This window comes from Olea europaea, unplaced genomic scaffold, assembly GCF_002742605.1.
Source record: "Olea europaea var. sylvestris unplaced genomic scaffold, O_europaea_v1 scaffold3081, whole genome shotgun sequence".
Lineage (NCBI taxonomy): Eukaryota > Viridiplantae > Streptophyta > Magnoliopsida > Lamiales > Oleaceae > Olea > Olea europaea.
In genome coordinates this window covers 47,065-67,141 of record NW_019249537.1, presented here as the reverse complement: position 1 = coordinate 67,141, position 20,077 = coordinate 47,065, and the positions used below count along the sequence as shown (strand labels likewise).

The 20,077-nt window shown below is 34.0% G+C and overlaps 2 protein-coding genes across 3 annotated transcripts; one reads left to right on the top strand and one right to left on the bottom strand.

Moving 5' to 3' along the window:
- Nucleotides 1–556: 556 nt before the first annotated feature.
- On the top strand, nt 557–6,843 carry LOC111385069 (probable trehalose-phosphate phosphatase 7). 2 transcript variants are annotated; one of them, XM_023009430.1, is made up of 10 exons: nt 557–601; nt 3,213–3,276; nt 4,717–4,887; nt 5,064–5,204; nt 5,288–5,359; nt 5,442–5,567; nt 5,732–5,788; nt 5,921–6,022; nt 6,115–6,333; nt 6,420–6,843. In XM_023009430.1, the coding sequence occupies exons 3-10, from the start codon at nt 4,720–4,722 to the stop codon at nt 6,561–6,563; spliced, it is 1,029 nt and encodes a 342-aa protein (XP_022865198.1). In that variant the 5' UTR covers nt 557–601; nt 3,213–3,276; nt 4,717–4,719; the 3' UTR covers nt 6,564–6,843. The 2 variants fall into 2 exon arrangements, with proteins under 2 accessions (XP_022865198.1, XP_022865199.1); XM_023009431.1 differs by lacking the exon at nt 3,213–3,276 and having other exon boundaries at nt 563–601.
- Nucleotides 6,844–9,041: 2,198 nt separating this feature from the next.
- Nucleotides 9,042–19,072, bottom strand: LOC111385071 (ATP-dependent zinc metalloprotease FTSH 11, chloroplastic/mitochondrial). Its single transcript, XM_023009435.1, has 17 exons — nt 18,249–19,072; nt 17,177–17,330; nt 16,359–16,451; nt 15,913–16,001; nt 15,523–15,646; nt 15,113–15,232; nt 14,964–15,014; nt 14,803–14,864; nt 14,250–14,307; nt 13,190–13,315; nt 13,034–13,114; nt 11,515–11,644; nt 11,079–11,227; nt 10,369–10,650; nt 9,653–9,742; nt 9,519–9,572; nt 9,042–9,428 (listed from the first exon to the last, which is right to left on the bottom strand). Exons 1-17 carry the CDS (start codon nt 18,842–18,844, stop codon nt 9,273–9,275), a joined length of 2,415 nt encoding a protein of 804 aa, XP_022865203.1. The 5' UTR covers nt 18,845–19,072; the 3' UTR covers nt 9,042–9,272.
- Between the last annotated feature and the right edge of the window lie 1,005 nt (nt 19,073–20,077).

Sequence of the window (20,077 nt, the reverse complement as noted above, 5' to 3'; positions counted from 1 at the left end):
CAAGTATTGCTAAATATGGTAGGAATGTGTATGGTGAGAGTAGGTACTAACTGTTTCCAATTCATTGAAGTTTATTGACTGAATTCATGTAATGAAAATTTGAACTCTATCATGACCCCAGAATCTCAGATTAGACGAGAAGTTATTCATGAAGATGGGACTCCTCGACTTGATTGTGGTGCATAATGGTGTTATCGTGGTGGAGTAATCAGCTGTTAAGTCATATGGAGTTTAATCTAGGGAAAAATAAATAAATCAAAGAATAAATTGTTTTTACATGTGAAGCATGCGACCTTTTTCTTCTAATAAAATGCAATGTTAATTATATTTGTCAATAATGAGGGTAAGTGCGACTAAATTTTTAATTAATTTATTGCTAATGACAGACAACAGTATGGTTTTATTCAACCTTAATTACAGTAAATTATACCAACCTTAAGGCCCTAAACCCTTGTCCACATTTATAAATTCCAACACCCCCCCTTCACCTCATTCCCCTTCTCTCCACTCTCTCTCTCTCTCTCTCTCTCTCTCTGTATGTGCGCTCGCATTGAAGATATTTTGTGTCAACGTCACATCGTTGTTTTCCAGGAGAATTATCGTAAGTTGCCTTTCTCTTCCTTTTCTTTCATCTAATTTCTTCGCGCAAACGAGCGCGCACACAATGGATTTTTCTCTATTAATTGAGTGCTGTAATTGAATTTTCTTTATTAATGTTTCATTTTAGGAAAATATTCATGCGTGTAGGAATTGAATTTTAATCCGATGATCAATCGCCGATTGTAATTGTTGATTATTGTCTTTCGCCGGCGTATTTTGAATATTTTCACCGACGACGGCGACGGTTAAATTTTCCGGTGGATTTTGGTTTTTGAGTGATGGCGATCGGTCAGTTACAAACCAATAAGCGATTGGCGCTCGTTTTTTGGCTGCAAATCTGAGGTGCCCCTCCACCACGCGATTTTTCTGCGTGGGGAGGATGAGTAATGAATTTGGGAGCGCAAGTGTAGACACGCGCTCATTTCGGTTACTTTGTTTTTTATGAAAATTCCACCGCAACGTGTGTGTTGGGCCCAGATGTCTTGACTGGGCCAGGAGTCCGTGTTGATCTCTAGGCCACAGGTTCCTTGGGTAGTGTTTGCAGGTGACAGTACCTGATTATGGGCTTATGTAACTAAGCTAAAAAACAATGTTTTTCTAATTTCTTTATTATTTATTTATTTATTTATTTTTATCTCTGTAACTTTTTATTTTTAAACATGTATTGACATGGAAAGTTTCTTATTTTGAAAATAATTTTTACTTTATACTCAAATAATTAACATGGATTTTCCATGGCCAATTCACAGATCTCGATTTGTGCAGATGACTCTAGGTATTATCTCAAATATTTAACAACTTTTAAAGCTTTTTTCAAACAAGTACTGTATATTGAAATCATTTTAGCGGCACACGTAACTCAATTTTTCTCATTCTAGATAAAATGTTTGTATCCTTTACAAATTCAGAGTTTCTAGGAATTTTGAATTTGTCAACTTTGAATATGGAAAATTCTTTAGACTCAATAACAACCCAATTTTTTTCTTAGTCCAGTTTTACAAGATTCCTTGCACATTTTCTTGTCTACTAAATCACTCAATCACTCGAAAATCTAGAAATTCTTTTGAGCCCTTTAAGAATCAATCACTAAGGCTTTGTTTGAATGGCCATCAATTCCATGAAAAGTGAATTCCACTTTCCACATTTTGCATTGTTTGATTGGATTTTTCTACCATGGAATTTAATTTCCAAGTTTTCCAATCATGCGTCTGAATTCCAAATTTTTGAGGAATTCCAATTCTTATGGGTTTGGTGAGAATTGGAATTCCAGGCAAATTTTTATTTTTTTATTTTTATTTTTTTGAAGCAATGGGAATTCTATGCCTAATTACAAAAAAAATAAAAAATAAAAAAAAAATTATTTTTCTTCAATTGACATTTTTCATGTAAAATAAAGCCAAACGAACACCAAAATATAAATGACTTTTTTGGCCTTTTTTGGGCAATGTAAACAAATTTTATCCCAATATTAATAAATTTTATCTTTTTAATTGACAATTTTCTTGTATAACAAAGTCAAATGAACCAAAAAAAAAATACTTATTTCAACATTTTTCACGTGAAAAATTATACAAATCAAACAATAATTTACAATTTCTAGAAAAACAATTTCTAGACAATTTAATTCTCTGAAATTTATTTTTTTTCCGTCCAAATTTCATTTTTCAACCAAAAGAATTCTAATTAAATACGATTATTTAGTCAATTTCACATTCATTACCTACCCAAAACTGAAGTTCCAGGTAGTTTCTTGGACATGGACTTTTTCGCCCTATATTATGTGTCCTGTCCTCTAGTAGAAAACTCGTTAAAGTGATTTGGAAAGCTTATTAAAGCATATTCTACGTGTCATGTCCCTATTACTAATGGGTCCTACCTTCTTGAAAATTACACCACTTTTTTTAATTTCTTTCATGTTTCACTTTTTTTTGTCGGTCATTGAATAATTTTATTTTCTTGGTATTTACTTTCCTAGGTTCATACCTAGTATGGACAAGTCGAGGCTCGCACGTTTATACGGGAAAGAATCTATAAGGTTTCATGTGGGGAAAGAAATTTGACAGTGTCAATTGTTGTGTCTTTCATGGTATAAATTTTTAAAAATTAAGAGTGTTATGAGCTTTAATAAGCTACTTGCTTTGAATCGACCTTTGAGATTTGCATAATATTTTTTGTTTGAAAGTGGGTGATTTTATTGTGTTTTGGATTGGTCAAATTTTTAGAATTTTAGCATCGAAGATTATGTTGCTATTTGACTAATTAGTTTTCTAGCAAAGTACACTCTTCAAATCACAACTTTTGAGTCATGAAAATATTTATTGGCTAGTCGACATTAAATTCTCGAGATTTGAGACTAATCATACTCACGAGGGTATTTTGACTTTGAAATGCATCAGAAGAGGAATCAACACTAGTTTATTGGGTGTCAATTACTCCTTGATTTTTCATAAAAACACGAAGAATTTGGCACTGAATTTTCAATAAAAAATTTTAAACCCCAATTACATCTTTGTTTATTTTTGTGTTAATTTATAGCTAAAAAGTAATTAGGGGTTGTACTTTTTGCATTTGTATTGAGAAATTGATTAAGCTGATTAAATTTCTCATGGCAGGTACAAGTCTTTCATAGGGATTCATTAAGTCGTGGATTCTTGAAGATATATTTTTTTCTTCAAAGTCAAGATACATACCTCTATTTCTACTATCAAAATGTTGATCAATCAATTATTTGTACCTAAATAACACATGCTATACCCCCATTTCTGGCTAATAATCACTTCTTCTAGTTTCATGTTTTCTTTCCGGCATTTCTGCTAAACTTACAAAATAATTTTCCCTTTTTCTCCCACTCGCGAAAATTTGTTTTCAATTAAATATTTTTGCATAAAGCTTATTGATTTGGTGCTTGTTTGCTATGGGAAATTGTATTCCCGTTGCAATTTTCAATTTTGTACTCAGCTTTCGATACAAACTACCTTTATCATTTGATATACATATCGTACATGACGACGTCAATGAATTTTGACCATTCATATACTGTTCATCGTCTAGAATCCTATTACACCAACCAAGATACATACATGAAATCGAATTTGATCATTGACTCCAAACATGTCTCTTTTCTGAGCCTTTTTTTTTTTCCCCCTCTCTTAAGATATTCACACAAAATATTTGTGGTTCTCTCTAGAGAGAGTCTGAGAGAAAGAAAGATGGCAAAACATTTGGCAGCCGTTGGAACTTAAGAAGTTGGTAGTTGGTGGTGGAACCAACTACTTTATATAAAGCGATTTTTTAATGAACACGTTTGATTAAGACCCAACTTTAAAGCTGAGTCACTCGAATACGATTTTCAAATGAAAAGAATATTAAAAAATTCCTCACACTTTTGAGTTTTATTTTTTTATTGTTTTAATATCAATCTTTTTTTCCCCTCTAAAGTGACCCTACTCTTTTATACATTTATTTGCTGTAATTTATTTGTTTTGATAAATTTAGACCACCCATTGGAAGAAACTATCTAGTTTTTATCTTTTACTATGTGATAATCAAATTTGTTGGGTTCGTTATGGTAAATTTTAATCGGAATTAAGAATCACGATTAAACCAAGATTATCAAACCAGCTTCAATATTATCATTGAAAAAAAAGAAAAAATTCTCTGGAAGTGGGAAAAACAAGGGTTTTCATGTTCATGCATATTAATGTGGGTCCCGCATGTTTTCTTAACAATAAAAGCATTTTTTTAATGTGGCTCGTTGATGAAGACTTGATTGATTTGAAATCTCATTCTATTGTAACGTATGGTATTTTTCTTCTATGCCTTTTATTTTTTATTTGATGGGATGATCTTCTTTAACTTGCACCTTTATTGATATTTTAAACGTCGACTATACTTTATTCTCTCTATCACATTTTCTAGATACATTGAATTCAATATAGTTCCAACCGATACATTATTATTTTGATCATGTCAAATCATTCACTTCGTATATAAAACGTGTCGTAAAGGGATAGTGCGAAAGCCCAATTCATAATTTATTGGTTTTTCCTCTTAATTTTTGTTCCTGAATATGAGTAAAACTCTAAACGTGACTACTTTTTCTTATTTTCTTAACAGATAATGGTGAAGGAAAATATCTGGAGGCTTTACCGGGCCATGGGCCTTCAGAAATGGCTCTCCAAGTCGCAGATTATTGAGCCCATTTCTGGGGAAATACAAGAAGTTGGGCCCACTGATTCTGTTCTTAGTGGGCCAGTTACTGAGGATGGAAAATATATTTCTTGGCGGGTAAGTAGTACTATAGTAATTGCAATTTCTAGTTAAATAATTTATGTTGACGACTCTAAGTTTATTAAGAACAATACCTAATACGTTGTCCTTTGATGATAATTTTTTTTTTCCATACCATGTTTAAGATAAATTCGTCAAAGGATGTTACATTGTTAATGTTGTACTAATTTCAGAAGGAACACCCTTGTGCACTTTCTTCACTTCCTCGGATGCTGAACTCTGCGAAAGGGAAGCAAATTGTCGTGTTTTTAGATTATGACGGGACTCTTTCACCAATTGTGAATGATCCAAACCGCGCCTTCATGTCTCCTCCGGTAAATTTTAGTTATTCTATTACGACTCTCAAAATCATGCTACAAATTACGATTTATTTTAGTTAGTGAAATAAATTTTGTAGATGCGCTCGGCTTTGCATGAAGTAGCAAGGCATTTTCCAACAGCTATTATAAGTGGTAGAAGTCGAGACAAGGTAACTTAGTACCAATTTATGTCATAACATGGGATTCTCTTTCTTTTCTTTTGGCATAAAATGTGTGCGCGCGTGTTATCAGGTATATGAATTTGTTAAGTTAGACAATGTTTATTATGCTGGAAGCCACGGGATGGATATTATGGGGCCTCCATTGCAAGTTGAGTCTTACCACGACAAGCATCAGATAAATGCTCATGATAAAAAGGTCAGTTTCGGAATGTCTGACATACATCCACAACAGTAGCTTTCAAGCATAGCCAAACATGCTCTAAGACTTTGCCGAGGTCCCTGTCTATAGTTGAATGTTACATATAATTTCCAACTACTTGTCTATGCATAAGTCACTGATTTGTTATAATCATTTTGCAGGGTAAAGAATTCACCATTTTCCAACCTGCTCAGGAGTATCTGCCCTCAATTGAAAAGGTAATTTTTACTTAATTTGGTTAAGTACTTCCTCTATATGGTTAATTCATTAGATCAAAAACCTCTATATGTTCCATGTTTACTTCGTTTGTTCTAATGCAATTTAAACAAATAAATTTCTTCTTGTAACAGATGCTAAAGGAGTTGAAAATCGAAACCTGCAGTATACCAGGTGCTTTCGTAGAGGATAATAGGTTCTGTATTTCTGTGCATTACCGGCATGTTTTGGAGGAGGTACTAAAACATACAAAGTAGTATTTTCTATGTTAGAAGGGACAAAAAAAACTTTTATTTGACTTAATGAGGCTTCTTCATCTAATGTGCAGGATTACGAAGCTTTAGAACAGATAGTTTGGTCAGTACTTTCCGACTATCCTTGCTTCCATATGACTCGGGGGAAGAAGGTTATGGAGATTAGGCCATCAATCAAATGGAACAAAGGAGATGCTATCGAATACTTACTTGACACTCTTGGATTTGTCGACTCTAGTAATGTCCTCCCTTTTTACCTCGGTGATGACAAAACTGATGAAGATGCTTTCAAGGTTTTCATCCATTATGTTTGATCATAACCACTTTGTATTGGATTTCTTAAGGTTGTCAATAATAACATTTCTTGTTTGATTCATAGGTACTTAAGAGAAGAGGACAAGGGTACCCCGTAGTTGTATCTTCCATCCCATGGGAAACCTCAGCTTCATATTCACTATTCGATTCATCAGAAGTATTGTCTTTTTTGGTACGTCTGGCAAGGTGGGGAAAGTCATTGGCCTAATGGATCATCTTATCAAGACGTATTGCTTTCTGTATAGATGTTCCTAGTTAAGGTTTTAGAGATAGATCGAGGAAATTGGATAGGAATTCACAGGCGTAATTTTTGAAGCTCCTGTGTATTCTCCCATTTAAACGACTATTATTATCAGCAACTTGCAGTCGTGTAGGATTCAGTGGTTATGCAGTAAATTTAACATTTTTTTTTCCACCTTGAGTCATTGTTAAATTTGTTAGAACGCAAAAGAACAATTATCCAAGTTCTGTCACTACTTATAATTTAATTTGATTTCTATTTTCAACGTGTATCTTGTCATGTCCATGAGTGACTCTATTTTCAGTAGGCAATGCATTTAGACTCGCGTCTTATGTCTAATTACATGTTGTGAACATACTACTACTAGAACTTATTGCATCATATCTATACGTATTAATACTTTCAAACAAATGTAATATTTCAACATTGTCTTCTTCGATATCAGCGAAAGGATTAGGTCTAGAAGGTAACCGACTAATATTTACACTCATTCGTTTCGTATATAATTCATATATTTCACATAAAATTTGTTCTAAATTTCTACAAGTATTAGGTGTATTAAAAGTTAAAAGTTTTTGAAATGTGATCAATTATATATTTAGCACTTGATAAATTGTATCGGGGTCCATGATGCATGTTAATGGAAATAACATAAGAAATCTTTTCAATATTTTCTAAATTTTAATTCCATAGAACATATAAATTCACTAAAATCGAGGTCATTTTAATATTTATGATAAGCCATTGTACTATATAAAGATGTTTAAGACTCTAAAACTATTGGGATAGTACACTCCAGATAAAATATTCATAGAGTCATAAAAAACTTGCCAAAGTTTTTTCAATTTTAAAAGCTAAAAGCCAATCAGATTTATTCAAATCATCGTTTCTAATATGCCTATTGTTATGAAATTTAGTTTAAATCATTCGCATAATTTTAATAATAAGTGGAGTTCCATCTATGTCCTATTTCATTAACAAATGTTTTCGTATTCGTCATATATATATATATACACACACACACACACACACACACACACACACACATATGTACAATTAAATTAAAAATATAACAAACACAACGAACATAAAATAAATAACCACCAAAATCGGGCTGCGGTACCCTACCCAATTTATCAAGAACTGACTTATTAACACTAGTATTGTCAAATGTAAAGAATGAATTTTACTCTCACAATGATATTCTATTATAATGTTTATAATAGCGTTAAATATATTGTTGGCGTTATGGGAACTCAATAATTTTAAAAGCAATTATTATTATTATTATTATTATTTTATGTACACACCAAAGTGATTCTGACTTCTGAGTAGTGTGCAGTTGTAACTATATAACTTCTTTTATTAATTCATTTCCATAAATCTGAAGTTAAAGATAAAGCCTCTAATATTTTTGCAAATCAATAATAAATTATTTCATTGTATTAAGAGAATATTCTATTGTATCGGAACGGAAATTGTTTCTGTTTAACGTATGAGACGAAATGTTGGTTATATAGTAAATTTTTTTTTCTTTTCCTTGTGTCATTGTTAAATTTGTTATTAAAACGCAAAAGAACAATTATCCAAAGTTCGTCACTACTAATGATTTGATTTGACTTCTATTTTCAATGTGTACCTTGTCATGCCATGAGTGATTCTATTTTGTGTCATGTCGTGGGCGAACAATATATTCGACAAAATTTTGGACATTTGAGGCCCCTGTTTGGTGGCCATTATTTTGGAATAATGTGGTGAAAAAATAAGGAAAAATTTTGAGTTTACGTGCAAAATATTTTATTGTATAAATGTATGGTTAAAAATGATCCTAGAAAAAGGAGTTTTAAAACACTGGGAATCAAACGGAGAAGAAATGTGAAACCACATGTTCTAAAGAGGTAATCTACTAACTTTCTACAAGAAAAAGATGTAATATAATTTAGAGGGGTGACAGTGTTTAAAATTATTGATTAATGGCAGAGACAGAAATTAGATAACAAAAGTACTAGGATGGATGGTAATTAATTACAAGATCATCTTGTCTCCCTTTTCTGTGGGTGACTTTTGAATTCAGTGACAGCAATGCTTCTTTCAAAATAAATAAGGTACTATAGAGTCTTATTGTTAATGAAATTTGTACAGTGGTGTCAAAAGGTGGTCGGGTCATCCGAGCTAGGCGTTATTACGTGGTCTATTGCCACCCCTAGATTGTTCTATTTGAAATTTCGCATCAACTTTAAAGTGATGAGATTTTCAGTTAGTTCGATTTATAATGATATAAGAGGGACACTTTTCGGCATAGTTCCATGGAGGGAGCTGGTTTGATCTTGAATTCAAACCCTCAACCTCCATTATCTACATTATATATATATATATATATATAGGAGAGTAAAGGAAAGGGAAAATCTTGGTAAAAAGTTCTACAAAATTTCAATGAGACAGCAGTTTAAAACTTGGGGATTCCTGAGATAAAGCACAAATTGAATGCAGTTCTTTTGTATAAATTACTAGTTGTCCTAAATATTGTCAGAAAATGGTAGCAAAATATTTGAAGGGTAAAAATTGCCACATTTTGTATTTATAATTGTGACCTGCTATCTATTCTCTGTACAGACCACCACCGACCCCAGCACCAGCCCTACAGTTGATAAAATAATTGAAAACAGAGATGAAGACTCATGCTAATACAAGCTCCTCTTCTTCCTGTTGCTGTACCAGTTCGTCAGATAATCGTCCATTGCTGTAGGGAAGAAGAATGCGCTTTATGTCTTCTGAACTAAGCGTCTCGTACTCTAGAAGTGCACTTGCTAGAGCATGCAACGCCTTCTCGTGCTGCAAAAATGAGTGAAAAAACATCAAATTTGCTGCAAATCACTAAAATCGGTTTCATTAGATGGTTACTGTAAAGTTTTTCAAGTGAACCTTCTTCAACAGGGCTTTTACGCGATTATAAGCATCCCTCAGTAGCCTGACCACCTGTGCAATCAATGAACAGATTAACAATGGTATGATATATTTTCAATATAATGAAGTCACGGCAAACTGCAAAAGCATACTTCAGCATCAATACGGGATTGCATCTCTGAACTGGGCCGTTCTTTAATGTGGACAGGTCCAATTGCATCGCTCATCCCACAAGATGATACCTTGCAAGAGAACAAAAATGATCAGAACATTTCAACTTTTTGATCAATTTTTCCATCACGTAAAACCTCACAGTAAATTTGATTATGAAGAAAGACTCTTTACTAAAGGTATTATAAACAATCTGTGCAGAACATCAGCGTGTGTAATACTCCGATAGACTATTCTAAAACAAATAAGTACATGTTTGGTGTGCTTGATTGGGCTTAAGAGAAATGAGTTTAAGTCTTTTCCTTTAAACTATGCACATTAATTTCTGGTATTATGTACCAAATGTACCCTAGAAGTTTTTAAGTCTTTAAAAGCAACTCAAATGCACAATATGTTCAGAGGACAGAAGACCCCGCTGATCCAAAATACCAGTGTACCATACACCATGTCCCTCAGTCCTGTCACAATCCTCCAAGTCCGTCAATGCAATTTCTACCCCAAACCACACCCAAAGAAGCATAACAGGGAAAAAGCAAAACCGAAACCCAAGTAACACGAGCTATGAAGAAGGAAACAGAAGCAAGCACGGTGGATGGATAAGGTCACATTCTTCCAAAGAAACACTGCCCAGATTTTACATATTTTGCCAAGTATATAAAGAATGAGTACGTAAACTGCTTGATAGTATGGGGAGTACCATGTACTGAGCAAGCTCCGTAGCTGTGTGTAGATCACTACTTGCTCCAGTAGTAATATGGTCCTGGCCAAAGATAAGTTCCTCTGCTACTCTTCCACCCATACAAACGTCAAGCCGTGCTAGCAGTTGTTTCTTGCTGATTGAAGTTTCATCATTAGAAGGAAGCTGGGTAACCATGCCCAAAGCCGATCCACGCGGCATGATTGTAGCCTTATGAATTGGGTGTGCACCTTCAGTATTCAAGGCAACAATAGCGTGCCCACTTTCGTGATATGCCGTGAGCTGAAAACAAATAGTAAGAGCATTCAGGATGTGTAACCCATTGCCATAAATAAACAATACTCGACTGCAAATGGATTTAACTATACTGTCTTAGCAACCAGTCTCCTAAAATAATCGTTAACTTGTCCACAAAAAATTAAACTAATATGCCAAGCATTATAATATTCATTAAGTTAAATATTACTAATAATTCAGGTTTTTTAAGCAGAAGTCCAGTTAACTTTTCTATTCTAGGATTCAAGCGAGTCAATTTCAATAACTAGCAGGGCAGTTCAGTGTCATCACAAATTGATGCATACAACTCAACCCAGACAATTGAAAAGCGTAATCCAACTGTAACAGAATAAAACTATTGATGTAAAGTGTTAATAGATCCAACACCAATAAGGCAAGATGTGGATAAGAAATATTAATAAAGCAACAGGCACCTTCTTTGAATCTTCTGACAGAAACATTGTTTTCCTTTCTGTGCCCATCATTATCCTGTCTTTGGCAAACTCTAACTGGGATGCAGTCAACTTCTCAGCGCCTTCAACAGCAGCCTTAATGGCAGCAATATTGACCAAGTTCGCAAGATCTGTTCCAGGAAGTGGAGTCGGGAACAAAATAGAATCCACTTAAGTCTCAAATTGATTCACGGATTTCAATACATGCAATTATTGTTTAATCAATCTACTCAAAAATACATCATATTTACATTTTTCCATTACACAGATCCAAGAAGTTCAAGCAGGCACGTATCACATAATCATGGACAACCTCAGAACACTATAAACTACAGATATCATGAATCATGTACTCTACAGAAAAATGTTTTATGGCAGACTGCAATTGAATAGAAAATAAAGTAGAAGTATATCATGCCTGCCCCATTGAATCCTGGAGTACCGCGAGCAATTGCTTTCACATCAATATCATCAGCCAATGGTTTGTCTTGTAAATAGAGGTCCAATATCTCTTGACGACCTCGTACATCCGGATTAGGAACAACAATCTGAACGGAATGGATGCACAAATCAAAAAATAAAAAATGCAAGGAGTTAAAACTAAATTAACAGAAGGAAAAAAATGAGTTTAAATCATCTAACATATTAGCACTGCTTTATTAAGTATCCTCATTCCTTTGCACTATCATTTTCCTTGTCCCAAAACCAGTACTTTAAAAATGCCAATAACCAGTACCCCAAAACTCCCAGGCCCTTAAGTAGCTTTTAACTTTTTAAAAGCCCTCCCAACCGATCCTTAGTTCTCTATTGCAATCTTCTCTATTCTACATAGTTAAGAGCGGGGAATAGAAAATGAGTTTGACGTTGCTATAAGCCAACTCTTCTTCATCAGTTCCATTACTTAAATTGGACATTGCCCTAAACTAAACCAAAGTAAAGGGCTACAAGGATGATTGTACGACCAAAAGCATTACGCAACATTGCAGTAAGCAGATGTAGGCCTTGTTTTTGAAAGCTATTCAAATCAGTAGCAAGATTCTCATTGAAAGTCAATAGAATTTTACCAGGCCTTACTCCAATGTTTAGCGTAAAACAAAAGTAATGATGAAACAATAGAAGAGCGATTACTTTATTTTCCTTATTTCCTTCTTCACATAAGGGGGAAAAATGTGACAGGAAGAAAAACAGCACTCTATCGGGCGGGCTACAATTAATTTGTTTGACACATATCAAAATTTGACAAGGTGTATATCCTCCAATTCCTATTGGGCCCACAAACTTTGTTCTTGGTTCAATATTGTTCCATTTGCTCTAGGAAACCAAGCAAAAGAAAGAAGTATGTTTTCATCCACTTTCCTCCTTATCTTTTTCCTCTATATTTTCTCATTTTCCTTCCTTTCTTCAAAACCAAAACAGAGCAAAAAGTTCAGGATATTGAGTTTTCTTCTGTTGGGAGAAATAGTGCAGCCTATAAGAAAGTCAAGGAAATCAAGCACAACCAATTAACAAAACATGTTTTAGCTTCAAGATAGGATTCTCGAACTTTTCTCAGGTCCTAGGATAGCTAACTAATACAAAGAGTCGTTAACTGCCAGGAATCCCATAAATTTGTGAACCCAACAAATTCAAAAACTAAAAATCGGGATTCGGGAGTGTGGCTCACACTTTCATAATTATCAAAAGTTATAGAGAAATTAATAGTTCTTGGAAATACATCTCAAAATCTCGTAGTAATTGTATAGTGCAGAAATATCATATCAAAGATAAGCAGTAAACAAATGTAATGGCACATAGCCTTTTTTTCAAACATAACAGAATATATAATACCTGATCACTACCAAATCGAGATGTCTAAACTTTGAGATACTTATAAATGAAGAAAAAGGATTTGAGCATCAAAGATGTGCAGGTCTTGGAAGATTATTAAAACAACTTACATGCCGGTCAAATCTACCAGGTCTTGTCAAAGCAGGATCAAGTATATCAGGCAAGTTTGTTGCAGCCATCACAATAATTCCCTGTGAAAAAGTTCAAAGCGTTATTCAATAAATAGAGAGAATATAAGCAAACTGTGCAACTTTGTGTGTCTTTACCTCATTCTGTTCAAAACCATCCATTTCAACAAGTAGTTGGTGCAGCGTTTTTTTCGTATGACCTTCCCACTGCTTTCGGGTTGACCCAACAGCATCAATTTCATCAATAAATATGATGCAGGGAGCCTACAAGATGTATAACAGAAATTAGAATGAGTCCAGATAATGGAATACTTAAATCATCCCTTTTCAACAGAAACACCAATAAATTGGTGATATCATTTGGTTTTTCCAGGATAAAGCTGCAGAGGGGAAATATGGAATAAATGATCGACAGGAGATGAACGAAAGTGTGATGCTCTTTGTTTCATGTTCTATGTCACATAATGACTTCACTATGCTAAGTAAGGCCATTTTAACCAGACCCATAATATGGACTCTATGCAGGTATAGCATTTAAGAAAACATAAAAGATCATGATTACAAATCGTATACTTATATTCGAAGGTTACCACATTAACTTTTTAGATTATAGAAGCAATAATGTGTTGAGCTTACCAACTTCTTGTGGGCTGTTCCAAGTAAAAAAGATTTAAGCAGTAGTATTATGACATATACTATTTCAGTAACAAGGCTGAAAAGTTCAATAGTTCCACGAGTAATTTTCATCATTGCTTATTTCGTAGTAGAAATTGAACCTTCTCTTTAATTCCCATCTAAAATTGTAGTGTAACTGTATTTCTTGACATCGATTGAAGCTGAACACAAAGATTCCCAGTTATTCCCTAACTTTCATTCTTAAGATTAAAAAAATGCAAAAGTAGATGAATTATTATTGATACAGTACAGTATTTCATGTGAAGGAAACACCATAACTAAAATGGACTTCATAAGAGGGAGGGCAACTTGAAATAATTGTGCGTGAATAAATCAATGATGAATTTCAGTCCGGGGTGAGGGGTGGTGGGGGTTTGAATGGTGGCAGATTATGAAATGAATCAAAAATATAAAAGAGAGAATTACAATGAAGTATATAAGCATGAATGCTTTCAAGAATCTATCATCTCTCCTTTGTACAATTTGCATGACTGAGAACTGCAAAAGGTAGAAGCAGACAAACCTTCTTTTTAGCTGCTTGAAACAAGGATCTTACACGACGAGCACCAACCCCCACAAACCTAGAACAAGAAAAAAAATGGTAAATTCCAGCTCCACGTCTCTAAAATTTGACCATGCTAAGGTTCGAGATCTTAACTTATTTCAGGATTACTGAAAATGTATTTTGCTACTATTTTGGTCATAGTATGCTTCTAATGATAAAAAATTCAAAACTGCAGAAAAGAGATTGTTTTTCAGGGATTACATGAATTTGGCCACATACAATCATCCCTGTCTTCCTATGGTTTACCAAAGCCCTTGTTTGAGCCCCATTTTTCTATCAAAATTCATTTTTCAACAGTGATTTGACTTTACTTCAACCATACATTCTTCAATAAAATAATATTACATGTAAATCCAAAACTTTTCTTTATTTTTTAACCACACTTCCTATCAATATACTATTCAAAAATGTATTTTTTGGACAAAAAATGGGGCTCAAACAAGGGCATAGTTTTCTACGCAATTTTTCCTGAAATGGCAAATAATGAGAAAGCTTCCCTAAACATGCTTACATTTCTTCGAACTCAGAGCCTGCTCTGTAAAAGAAAGGAACACCAGCTTCTCCAGCAATGGCCTTTAAAATAAAAGAGAAACATTATGATAAAAATAATACTGCCTTTAGTGATAGGAGAAGCAAGTGCATAAAACACGATAGATATAATACTGAGCTTACCTTGGCAAGCAGAGTTTTACCTGTTCCAGGTGATCCAGTCAGAAGGATTCCCTGAAATTTAATACAGATTACAGCATACAATTTGGAAGGAACTATTTAGTCAACAGCTATAAAAACATACAGGACAAAATTGCTTCACATAAACAAACCTTGGGTAACTTCCCCCCTAATCGAGTGAACTTTGAAGGATTTTTCAGATACTCGACAACCTCCTCAAGCTCTTGCTTAGCATCATCACAGCCTTTGACGTCTTTAAATGTTTTAACATTCTGCCATAAAACTGTTCAATAACTACTCTGCCGATTGTAATTATAAATTTCAAACCACAAGAGTTCCACCTCATACAGCAAAACTTATATCTAGCTTGCTATGAACTATCCAAACAAAGTGTTTTTGACCAATAGGAGGAGTTACAGAAATCTCTTAAAACAAAAATGAAACTCAAAACAATCCATTATCCTTTTTAACATGAAATTTAACAAGTTAGCATCAACAAAACTGTGTTATACATACACATGGCTAAAACAGTTAAAGTCAAATGGTAATAATGACAATTTACCTTCTCTGGAACTATTTCTTTGTTCAACTCTTTTGGGGCATACGAAGAACTTGAGCCAACTCCAGGAGTTCCTATCCCACCCAAGCTACCAATATACTTCTGAAGTGCAGCAGCGCCCATTAGCCTGAAAAAGCCATCAACATTTCAAAATCCAAAAGACGGAATTAGTAAATAATAACATACTCTTCAACATACATGAGAAATGGAGAGAGAACAATCATAATGTCTTCACACTTATAAGTTTATTAAGTTATAACCCCCAGCCCTGAAAAACGAAGTGCCAGGCAAATGCAACATCTTTACTCAACTTCATCACACATAATTCTGTAGAAGTAAAATATATAGCATTCATCAACCAGAACTGAAAAGATATGAATCGACAGGTCATACCACACTAAGCCGACAGCAACAGTGAACAAGATGGTCGAGATGATTTCTTGTACGAGCCGAGATGATCTGTTTGACATTTTGGGGTCAACCTATGCAGAACACAACATGCTTAATTAAATAGCCGACATGATTTCTTGCTGATGCACTAAATAAAGTTCCAACAAGAAAAGCGTCACAATTAAATAGTCACTTAATTCCAATCCTATGATTATGATAGGGTTAAAAGTTCATAAAATGATAGGCATGCAGAAAACAAAGGCCACACACACACACACACACACACACATATGTATATGTGTATGTATATATATGTATACACATATATGTACATGTACACACACACGCACACACATACATACATATACATATATCAGCAGGATAATTTCTGTTTACTGAGTATAAGTATGCCAGAAGCAACCAAAATTTCTGTCTCTTTCAGTCCTTACCATCACAACATGTAATGGCTGCTTCTCAGACATACCAGGGTTCACGAAGGGCTCATCCATGTTCCCTGAAGCACGCTGCTTTAATTCTTGCAACTACATATAATACTAATTGTTAGAAAATAGAGGAACATGAACTATACTCAATTTTAGAAAGAGATTGCTCAAGATATTATTAATTGTTGTGGAATCTGTTATTATCTGTGACCAATGAAACCAGTTTCACTCGCATCATGTATTTGGTTCAGATAATTCGAGAAGTTAAAAACTGTATATGCATCAAATGATAAAGGAAGCAGGCTGCATGAAGTGTCTGATGATATTAACCAGGATGACAAGAAGAACAGCTGACAGGTATGGCGTGAAAATTGACAAGGAAAAAAAAAGTGCAAAAACCTTGGTTTTCTAACTCACTGAACTTCAATAAAATTGTCCTTTCAGAAAAACATATTGACAGGTTGTGAAAGTATCGTGTATACAGTAACAACGCTATATAATTAATAGATATACCATTCATGTCCATTGCAAAATTAGACAGCTGAGAAAAGAAAAATGTCCAGCCTAGTACCAGAGAAGGAAGACTGGAAGGTTTTCCCGACTGTTCATCGGGCAAATATTCAGCAATGGCATTCGTGGCCACTAGTGCTCGAAGATATTCTGCAACTCCCCTACTGTCTACAGCATGAGCTCTTTGTTCAAACCGCTGTATAACAGACTCAGGACTGGACAAAGCAAAAAAGAAAACCATCAGAACATATCTCCAGCTAAATATCCATTGCAAAATTAGACAGCTGAGAAAAGAAAAATGCCCAGCCTAGTACCAGAGAAGGAAGACTGGAAGGTTTTCCCGACTGTTCATCGGGCAAATATTCAGCAATGGCATTCGTGGCCACTAGTGCTCGAAGATATTCTGCAACTCCCCTACTGTCTACAGCATGAGCTCTTTGTTCAAACCGCTGTATAACAGACTCAGGACTGGACAAAGCAAAAAAGAAAACCATCAGAACATATCTCCAGCTAAATATCAATTTTCAAATATCTAGTGTAGGAGCCACATTTCATGTGCAGATTCAAAATTTTATGAATGGTATGAAGGATTCAATATGTCAAGCAATAATAACATTTCAACTTCTGACACAAGCTCACAGAGATTAAATCAGTCCACAAACATTGACCATCCTAACAACTACTTCCCAACATGACTGAAATCTTATGCCTTACCATTGTATTAAGTTGTGTCACACTGTCACTATAATCTTGCCCAAATTACTATATTTTGAATATAACTACAATGTGCAGACTCTACCTTCAGCTCATCCTACATACTGATTTATTTTTATATTTTTAAAAAAAACAGCTTTTCCCCGTTAGTAATCCTCCATCTGCTTTCAGTATATAAATTAATATAATTTAAGTTTCCTAAATTTAAGGCCTGTTTGATTCACATTATTTGAGAAAAATACATTATTAATCAGTAATTTGACATCATTTTAATCACGCATTCTTCAATAAAATAATATTACATGCAAATTCAAAACTTTCCTTATTTTTTAACCACACATTTTTCATCAATACACTATTCAAAAATGCATTTTTTCCAAAATAATGTGGCTCAAACAAGGGCTTAAAATATTATGAAACACCCAATATAATTCAACCAGTAATGATACCTCCATCAACAGTACATGATACACTTTTAACTAATCCTGCTATTTTAACTAAATTAGAAAGCACTTAACGAACAAGATATCAATTCAAATAAGAAGCTTAAGAACTCTAATTCAAAATGCTATTATTCACCCATTCCTCTGTTTTAGTAAACATTAAAGCAAGAATCTGTGAATACAACTTAATAACGGAATCCATTGTTAAGGTGAAATGAGCTAAAAAAACCTGTGCTTATTGAGCTCCACCAGAAGTGCACTCTGCTTTGCAGCATCCTGAGGATTGAAATCAGCCTCAGCAATTAAACGATCCAACAGCTTCTCCTGCCGCCAAAACGGCCACCAACTAAACCAATCTGAATACAAAATTCTCTCAAACCCATTTCTCAACCTCGCAAAAACTCCCATAATAAACACCAGTATTGGCAAACTCTTCTTGACATCCTCAGTTTGCCCCACACCTTCCTTTGGCACCTTGCCCTCTACTCCTTCACCCGCATCCTCTTTCGCACTTTCCCCCACAATATTCCCATTATTGAATTCATTTACTTCCGGCTTTTCAATATCCGGATTTAAATTACCATTAAATAAGTCCGGCTTTGAATTTACATTTTCCGGAATTGGATTTAATGTACATGAAACCACTAAACGATGCCGTAAAAATCGAGACTTGGGAGGAAGCCCATTGAACTTATGATTTCTACTTCTACATAAAATTAACGGAGAATCGAAACTGGAAAGCCGGGGTTTCAGACAAAAAGCTATATTACTGAATTGCAAGAAACAGGGCTTGTAAACAAGAGAAGCTTGAAGTGTAGCACTCATAGCAATACAATTCTCAATTCAAAAACAAAAACAAACGATTAAATTAGGATTTGTAAAAAGAGCGGAAGTTTTTTTATTCTTATTGGGTTTAGAGTTGAACTTACTCACAATTCACAAACAAATTGACTGCATTTTCTACTCTTCTCTGCTCCACAAGATTTGGTTGTAGATATTGAGAGAGAGTAGAGATAGAAAAACCTTATCTCGAATGAAATTTGTGCTTATGGCTTGTGGGCTTTATAATCTTGATGAGAAATTAAGGGTTTTAATTCACTTTGATTAACATTGGACTGTTACTATTATAGATACCTTTTTGTCTTGTCAACACTTTGGATTGGGCTTCCTTTCGTTGTCTAGCACGATGCTTTGCAACTTTACGAGAGGGTTAGACTTCGATTAACGGTGTACATCGAGGAGTTCTCGTGTCGAAATCGATGTGATTACCTTTGTTTTGATTGACAATATTAATGAAAATAAATTTGTATTCAATCGTGTTACAGGATAACCCATCTATATCCATATACAAGGTATATCGAATACGTCAATATAATTCAATTTTCTTTAGTAAAGTCAGGAGTAGAATTCTTTTTAAAATTATTAATGCTTAGATTTAATATTTTACTTCAATTTGTTTATTTATTCTAGTAGTAATGTGTCGATATTTTAAATATTTAATGTAGATTTTCCACCATAATTAAAAATAAATAAAAAGCAAGCTTGAACCTTTTATTTTATTTGATCGTTACTCTTTAATGAAGATATAGTCTAAATTTTCATTAAATCCCCTAGAAACATGCCTTCTTCAAATTTCTAGACGCTAACTCAAGTTAAGAAGTAAAACCTAGACTTATGAAATTAGATATGGAAGAATCATGGTGATGAATTAATAGAAATTTGAAAAACTTTTGTTATTAAGGATGAAATGTGCAATAAACCAAAAGATTGATGATCAACTTGCTTCATTTCAAAATTTGGGGCCAAATTAATACTGGAACGATATGTTAGAGATCAATGATGAAAGTTTCACTATTTTTTCACTGATTCACCATATAATGGAATTTGTGCTTGTTATTCTTTGTGTTTCCTAACATTTTTTTTCGTGGCATGTATGTTAATGAATTATGTTACTTGTACATTATTTATATACAATTTGGATAACATTTGAATAGGTGGCAAAATCGAGGTTATTGGTTGTCCTAAATGTTGGAGAAATCAATAGTAAAATTGTGTGCC

What these genes read in the sequence shown, in the direction of transcription:
- LOC111385071 (XM_023009435.1), bottom strand. Translation starts at nt 18,844, where the DNA reads ATGAGTGCTACACTTCAAGCTTCTCTTGTTTACAAGCCCTGTTTCTTG. An exon ending in GTAAAACTCTGCTTGCCAAG is followed by an intron (nt 14,865 to 14,963) that starts GTAAGCTCAGTA and finishes TTTATTTTAAAG; the next exon opens with GCCATTGCTGGAGAAGCTGG. An exon ending in CTGGTAGATTTGACCGGCAT is followed by an intron (nt 11,645 to 13,033) that starts GTAAGTTGTTTT and finishes CATTCCGTTCAG; the next exon opens with ATTGTTGTTCCTAATCCGGA.
- LOC111385069 (XM_023009430.1), top strand. Translation starts at nt 4,720, where the DNA reads ATGGTGAAGGAAAATATCTGGAGGCTTTACCGGGCCATGGGCCTTCAG. An exon ending in GCGCCTTCATGTCTCCTCCG is followed by an intron (nt 5,205 to 5,287) that starts GTAAATTTTAGT and finishes TAAATTTTGTAG; the next exon opens with ATGCGCTCGGCTTTGCATGA. An exon ending in CTGATGAAGATGCTTTCAAG is followed by an intron (nt 6,334 to 6,419) that starts GTTTTCATCCAT and finishes TTTGATTCATAG; the next exon opens with GTACTTAAGAGAAGAGGACA.